Here is a 7,543-nt window from a genome sequence, read left to right on the forward strand (position 1 = left end):
GCCCCGGAGGGGAGGGGAAGGCAGGGCCCGCCGGGGCGGCTGCCCTTCATGGCCCTAAGGAGTGGCTGGCCCTGGGATGCCCCAGAGATGGCGGCGTCAGTGCTCAGGGAAGCTGCGGCGTGCCAGAGGCGTAAGCCAGCCTAGACGCTGAGCAGCCCCTCGCACAAGGCCACGGCCTCCTCCTCTCCATCCGAGTTCCCCAGGAAGGGTCTCCTTTGCCCCCTGAGGAGACGGCCCTGTCTGCATGGGGGCAGGTCAGAGGCCCAAAGCCTAGAAGGACGCTGAGAAGTCATCTCATTCTGTAGTGAGGGAAACCCAGAGGGGAAGATCCTGGCCCAGGTCCGTGGGAAGGAAGGAAGGAGCCATGCTGGAGATGGAGCCCGGTCCCCCCCACTGCAGGGGCCCAGTTTTCCCCCTGAACGGGGATGCCAGAAGAGACCAGCCCTGGCCCTCCCCCAGGGACCTCTGGGGCCAGCGGGGGTGATGGTGTGGGGACCCAGGAGGAGGCAGAGAGGGCGACGGAACCAGCGTGAGAGCCGGCCGGAGCAAAGGCGGGGGGCGTTCTGGGCCCAAGAACCGGGGCGAGCAGTGGCAGGAAGGGGCAGGACCACGTGCTTGTGGGCACGCTGTCCGCTCTGGCTGGGGCAGAGCTCCCTTCCGGGTGGGACATCAGCCTGGAAAGGTAAGTCACAGCCCGCTGATGGGGGGCCTTTAGGGTTGGCCTCCGGAGTCTGGAATTTTCCCCTGGAAAGTTTCCCCTCCGTGATTTCTGTGCTCTGACTCAGAAACTGAAAGCTTTGCAACCCAGCAGGTTCTTCCTTGGTGCCAGGGACCTCGGGGCTGGACTCAGTGCCCACTTGTAGTGAGGTGGGCTCCGCTTGGGCACCTGGTGGCAGCTTTCTCAGCCTTAAAGGTCTCCTGCCGCCCTGTGCCAATCTACCTTTAGTCCTTTGGGAAGCGGGGGGGAGAGGCAGGCCCCAGGCCCTTCTGGCTCCCCCTTGGCTCCTTCCTTTCTCCCACTTCAGGACCCCAACAGGAGGAGGGTCTGAAGTCTGCTCGTCCCCTAGAAGGAAGTGAAGGGCTCGTGTCCAAGGAGGCGGGAAATCATTCTGCATTATCTTGTGTCAGAGTTTCCTCCTCACCCCCTCGCCTTCCCAGGGCCCAGGGTTTAGGACTGATGACTGAAAGGGACCCTGAGAATAAGGTCCCAGGCTTGAACTCTTCCCTGCTCCCCTCAGCACCTCCTTGGGGCTGCCTAGGATGGAGCCCCTCCAACTCCCCCTCTTCCCTATCGGGGGGTTCAGTGGGAAATCTTTCATAGGCTTGGTGTAGGGCACAGTAACCAAGCTGGCAGGGTGGGTTTCCAGGTGCTTGCTGTGTGACCTTGGCCAAGTCCCTTCCTGTTCCTAGGCTCCAGTGTTCCACTTTGCTAATGAGAGGGTTGGGCAGGGTGATCCTTCACGTCCAGCCCGGCTCTAAATCCTATGATTCTATGTAATGAGAATGAACTAATCTGCTTCCTTCCTTCTCCTTTCACAATGGTCTCCTTCAGAGTCTAATCCCAGTGGTGCCTTCGACAGGAAGGGCTCTGCCTCAGGGGACCAGGGTCTTGCCAAGAGGGTGGCCCTGGCAGGGTCTACTTGGGGCTCTGCGTCAAGAGAGGTTCTCTAAGGAAAGCGAGAGGGATTTCATCCTGGCCTCCAGGGCTGGTCCTCGCCTTCCTCTTGTCCCCTCGCCCTCATCGAGGATGAGGCTCCGTAAACGGGATCGCCAGGCGATCTGGTTAGGGGCTCCTAGATCCTAATCCCTGATCACCAAGATCTCCTGGGCCCCAGCACCCAAAGAGGGCTGCCCCGGAGCTGAGGCGACCTCCATTGCCGTACATCTTCAGAGGCTTGCAGACCACACCAGGGACGTCAGAGGGGCACAGATTGGATTGGATGGTTTCCAGAGACCCACCTTGGCGATTCTGGGCGAACTGATCCCAATGGAGATACCTCTGCCATTCGCTGGGCCACAGTCTGAGTCAGGTTGTCACAAGGGCCCACTAGGGACCTCTAGGTCTGATGCCCTTTGCCCGAGCCCCCCTATCACCCTGGGGCTCAGACACAGTGAGAACAGGCAGGAGTTCATTTATAGGAAACCCACACTGGGGTTTTCCCTTAAACTGAGAAAGGTCAAAGTCATCGGGAGAAGACCCAGAATGCAATTTGGAAATTCACCCTAACCATCAGAGCTAGCCAGAATTAAAATGGACCAGCTCAGGAAGCACCAAGGAATCTCCAAGTGGGAGGGACTTTGGGGGTCACCACTGCTGACCAACCCCTCTAGAATATTCTCGTGGAGTTGCCTCGACTCCGCTCAAAGACCTCTAGCCATAGGGAGCTCACTGCCTCTCCAGGCAGCTCGTTTTTCTCTTCTCCAAGTTAAACGTCCTCGGTTACTTTGGTTACCGTCTCTAGCTCCCCACTCTTCTCCCTCTCTTGGGGAGAATCTCCTCCTTGCCAACGTCCTTCCCAAAATGTACAACTTAGAACGGAACACAGAAGTCCAGATGTGCTCGACGGCAGGACTCGATTCCCCCTCCCTGGACCCCCGCCTCTCTTTACATGCTAAGAGTGCTATTCGTGCTCTGGGCTGTTTTCTCGTGCTATTGGCTCCCATCGAGCTTGGGGGCCACTCCAGCCCCCAGATTTTCCTTTCACACATTGTTATCGAGCTGATTGTGAACCTGAGCTCTTTATCCCCAGCCTGAGACCGCATTTCCTTTTACAGTTTCATCTTATTAGGTTAGTCCTGTCATTGGCGTTTAAGTCTTCGCAGATCCTGGCTAAGCCACCCAACGTGCTATGTCCACGCCACGGCGCAAACCCCGTCTGTGCCCGCTAAATGTTAGCTTTTCTTACTCTTATTATTTTATCCAAGTCATTGGCAAAACTGTTGACCCAAGTGGGGCAGGCGGATACCGCTGGACATCTCCCTCCCACTACTAAGGGGCTACGTCGAAGACCCGACCGCCCATCTCAGAATCAACATCGGCCATTGGTTCCACGCGGAAGAATGAATGGTGAGGGCTCGGGCATGGGGGTCCCGTAGCTGGGGTCTCCAGGCCTGGCTCCCTGTCTTGAGCTCCCCGGCCCATTCCCCATTCTTGCATGCTTCATACCTCTCCCCCTCCTCCTTTTCCGGCTGTCTGTGGGGTCTCCAAAGGCACCCCTCCAACTCCTCCCCCCGTCCAGGTCTCCGTTTGAAGGGCTTGGAGGGAAAGGCCTGGAACTGTGAGTGACTAATCTTTGGGGCCATTCGGCCAGTTTCCAGAATACCCATTTGGCTCCTGTCTCTCGGCGATGATGCCAAAGAATCCCACACGTGTTTCTCATAGACCTAATATGTGTCTGTATTTGCTCTCTGCTGTGGTGAAATAAAGCATCGCGTGTCGACGGCACGCCGGGCTACTGGTGCTAGCGGAAAGCGAAGCAAAGGCGCAAGCTCGTCCCGTGCCTTCCCCTCTCCCGGAGGGCTTCCGTGTGGCATGGACGGTGAGGCTCGGGCCGATGCCCAGAGGGCCCTCGCGGCTCCGCAGGCTGTGGCTGGGACCAGCAGGCAGAGGGCCGGCAGAGCGGAGGCAGCGGTCACCCAGAGCAGGACAGCCGGGCTCTTTACGGCTGCGTCCTCTCCTCTGAGCCTCCCGGCAGCCCTGTAGGGAGACGCCAAGGTACAGATAAAGGCACGCCTCCACGGGGAGGCCTCCGAGGGACAGCTAGGCTCCTCCGTGCGCAGGACAGGCTTCGGGCTGACTCACATCCTCGAGGGACACATACTTAGGATGCTGAGAACCTTCGCCTTCTCATGTGCTCGGGAGCATAAAACATTTTCAATAAGCCTGGGAAGGATGGACTGCAGCAAATGTATTATCCCCATTTTACAGATGAGAAAATGGATTTGCCCAGGGTCACGGGTAGGACTCGAACCCAAGTCCTGAGACTGGTGGAAAGGGCTGTCCCCTGGAAGGAGGGTCGGCCTCATTCTGCTTGGTTCCGGGAGTCCAGAACCAGGAGCAATGGGGGAAGTTAGAGAAGGAGGCTTAAGGTCAGGACCCCCTTCCTCACGAGGCTGAATGCCAGGGTGCTGCAGTTCGGGATCCGGTCCCTCCACGGCACCCATCACTGGAGACATGGATCTGACGCCCAGGTAATGAATCGGACCGGAGTGTGAGTTCCAGAGCCAGTCCTGCCCCAGGGCCCGAGTTCCTTCCACTCTCCCCACCTCGCTTCTCTCCTCCATAGAAGGAGCTTGATCTCCGTGGCCCAAATAGTAGTCGCCCACTGTGAGCTCTGATTTTGTCCTTACCCCAGCTGGCTTTGTGACCCTGAGAAAGTCACTGAACTTCCTTGACTGTCTGAATACCCATCTGTTCAGTGGGACAGTAAGGAGAGGCTTGTTCTTAGCCTTTTCCATTTTTATCCCCATTTTATAGATGAGGAAACTGAGGCTGAGAGTGAAGTATTAGCCCAAATGAAGTCAGAGGATGGAGATGGGTAGAGGAAAAGGATGCACTTTGGGGAGTCCCTGCAGAAAGGATGGTGGGGTGGAGGGGGGGGGGCTAGGTGGCTCCGTGGATTGAGAGCCAAGCCTAGAGATAGAAGGTCCTGGGTTCTAATCTGACCACAGACACTTCCTGGCTGTGTGACCCTGGGCAAGTCACTTAACTTTCATTGCCAAGCCCTTCCTGCTCTTCTGTCCTGAAAACATACAGAGTATTGATAAAAAGAAAGGATAGTTGAGATCAGTTCTCAGGAGGTGCTTGGACCCAACGGCTGAGGACTAGAGTAAATGGATGACCAGGTCTTTAGGGAAGTTGGGGTCACTTCCAGTTCAGACTAGGAAGATAAAGAAGGAAGTCTGGGGAGTTAGGGGGTGGGGAGAGCAGCCAGAGTCATTCCAAGCCAGAAAAAGGGCAGAAGCCACCTGGCTTATTGGAAAGAGCAAAGAAATGGGAGTCAGAGGACCTGGGTTCAAATTCTGACTGGACTACTAAAGTGTGACCTTAGGCAAGTCCCCTGTCCCCTTGGAGCACCAGTCCCCGAGCTGGGCAATGTGGTGGTGAGATGCTAAAATCTCTCAGGCCCGTTCCATCTCGAAGACCCATAATGGGATCCGATCAGGAGGAGCACGAGGAAACGGGACAGAAGCCTCCCAGTGAGCCAGCGCCTTCCCACCTCCTCCCAGCCCAAGGGTGCCTTCAGAGGGCAGCCAGGCATCTGGCAGGAGCCTCCACGCTGGCAATGAACGGTGAGAGCGCGAGGAGAGGGGCAATGTGGGCCCCCGCTGGCCAGGCTGCCAGAGGAGAGGTCTGGAGGTGCCCCCGGCACGTAGCTGCGTGGCCACGGACAGGCCCTGCTTATCCCCAGGCCCCAGCTTGGGGGGCCCATCCCAGATGGAAGTATTCCTAGGATCCTAGCAGGAGAGCGGGGCCGGGTATGAGCCACCCGGGGCACCCGCGTGCCTGGCACCCTCATTCGTTTGAAAGGGGCCACGCTCCAACCCGAGGCAGAGTTCCCTGGCTTGGAGGGCTGGGAGTAGGGAAGAAGAGCGGGGACCCCCTCCCCTGGCGGGTCTGGAAGGCTTGTGGGTAGCTCAGAGCTCCCGAGCTCTAGGCTGGGCCTCTCCCCCAAGCCCTTTGAATAGAGACCAGAGAGCAGGGGAAGCCTGGGGAGCCCCGACCCTGGAGGCAGGAGGAGAGGGGAGAGGAGGCGGCTCGGGGAAAGCCACACTTCTGCCCTGGGTGCCCTCTCCGTGTCCTTTCCCTGCCCCCCGCCCCATGAGTGTGCCCCTTGTCCAGCTGTCTCTGGGTTCTAGCTCTCCCTTTGCCCCCCAGACCCCAGCTTCCTTAGACCCACCAGCACTCACCCAGAAACAGAGCTGGGCCAGGCCCCTCCGGCGTCCTGCTGAGGGTGGCCACCGTCCCTCAGGGCGTAGGGCAGGGCTGGGCCACAGGAGGAGGGCCAGAGAGAGCGTAGCTAGGATGGGAGCTCGAGTGAATTGGGGTCTTTCCTGGGTGCGATGAGTCTGTAAAGGAAATGGAGCCCGGGGTGGGAATAGGGGTGGAAGGGGTCCCATCTTGGAAGGCTGGGCCTCAGGGCTCAGGGGAGACAGCAGGGACGTCAGGGATTCTGTTCTCCAGGGAAGGGTTTTGTGGAGCCTCTGCAGAGGCCTGGACCCCAGGGGCCATTCGGGCAGCCAGAAGGCAGGCCAGCACAACCCCTACTACCTGCAGGGCCCCCAGGCCCAGAGCAGCCACTACAATGAAGGCCATGTTGTCTGCCACAAAGTCGCTGGCTTTGGAGAAGCAGCCATCGGAAGCCACAAGCCTGGCCCCTTCCTGGCAGTCAGGCTGGCCTCGGCAGCAGCTGGGGGGCAGAGAACCGTTTCCCTGGGCCCGGGGACTCCGGGCCCAGGGGGTGTCCAGCCAGTCCCGGTAGGTGTCCACCCCACAGCACCTGAGTCCCCACTGCAGGGCATCCAGACTAGCATCTTCCCTCCCTCCAGCCCCATAACCCCACAGGGCCTGCCACAGCCCTGCCCGGAAGCCCTGGGCTAGCTCATTCTGATAGCACAGTCCTGAAAGGCCAGCAGCGAGGCCAGCTCCCAGGGCGGTCAGCTGGATGGCCGCAGATGCCCGGAGCAGGCCCCGGTGCTCACTGGCTGCCCCACCACCGGCCAGCCCTCCCCAGAGCAGCCCTGCAGCCCCGGCAGCAAGCAGGAGGGAAGGTGCGCTGGGGGCCCCTTGGGCAGACAGGGCCAGGTACCTTCCCAGTGCCATCTCAGCCCACAGCCCAAGGGTCAGCATTGTTAGGCCAGCTGCCCCAAAGACGAAGCTGAAGGCCAGCACAGAGAGCTTCAAGAGGGCCATGGCCCCTCAGCTGACGAGCTCCCGGGCCTCTAAGCCTCCGGACCCTCAACCCCCCCAGCCCTCTGGCTGTCCCCACTCCGAGAGGCCCCTCTGGCTCCCCAGAGCCCGAGCCCTGTCTTCTCCCTCGAGTCTCAGGGCAGGAATGCACAGGGACAGCAGCAGATAACATGTAGGCAACTGGGGTGGGGCTAGGGTTAGGGCCAGGCTAGGAGCTGGCAGGAGGTGGGGCGCAGGGGAGAGGAATGACCAGTCTTGTGCCTTGTTCTTCCTTCCTCTCCTCCTTCTCCCACCTTCCCCTCTCCCTCTCCCACCTCCCTCTCTGAGATAAGGTGCAGGAACAGATTCAACTTGTTCTGCTAGTCCCAGAGCAAAGAATTGAGAGGAATTAGGGACAGAAGCATTGGAAGAAAATCCCCCCAGACACTAGGACTATCCAGCTAGCCAGAACTGGAGGCACAGCCCAGGGGCCATCGCCCTGGCCTGTGTGGGGCCCCCAGAAAACTTACTCAGGCTTTCTGCCCCCATCCATTCCCCAAATCCCCAGCAGCCACCAGAATAGTTCCAAAAAAAGGCATTTATTGATAGAGCAGTGAACGGGGAATCCTAGAGCATTTCCCACCAAAAGGAGAA

General features: G+C 59.1%; 1 protein-coding gene across 1 annotated transcript; it reads right to left on the reverse strand.

Annotated features, from left to right (window-relative positions):
* Nucleotides 1-6,036: 6,036 nt before the first annotated feature.
* On the reverse strand, nt 6,037-6,913 carry LOC123249090 (tetraspanin-7-like). Its single transcript, XM_044678067.1, has one exon. The coding sequence runs from the start codon at nt 6,911-6,913 to the stop codon at nt 6,137-6,139; it is 777 nt and encodes a 258-aa protein (XP_044534002.1). The 3' UTR covers nt 6,037-6,136.
* Between the last annotated feature and the right edge of the window lie 630 nt (nt 6,914-7,543).

This window comes from Gracilinanus agilis, chromosome 5, assembly GCF_016433145.1.
Source record: "Gracilinanus agilis isolate LMUSP501 chromosome 5, AgileGrace, whole genome shotgun sequence".
Classification (NCBI taxonomy): domain Eukaryota; kingdom Metazoa; phylum Chordata; class Mammalia; order Didelphimorphia; family Didelphidae; genus Gracilinanus; species Gracilinanus agilis.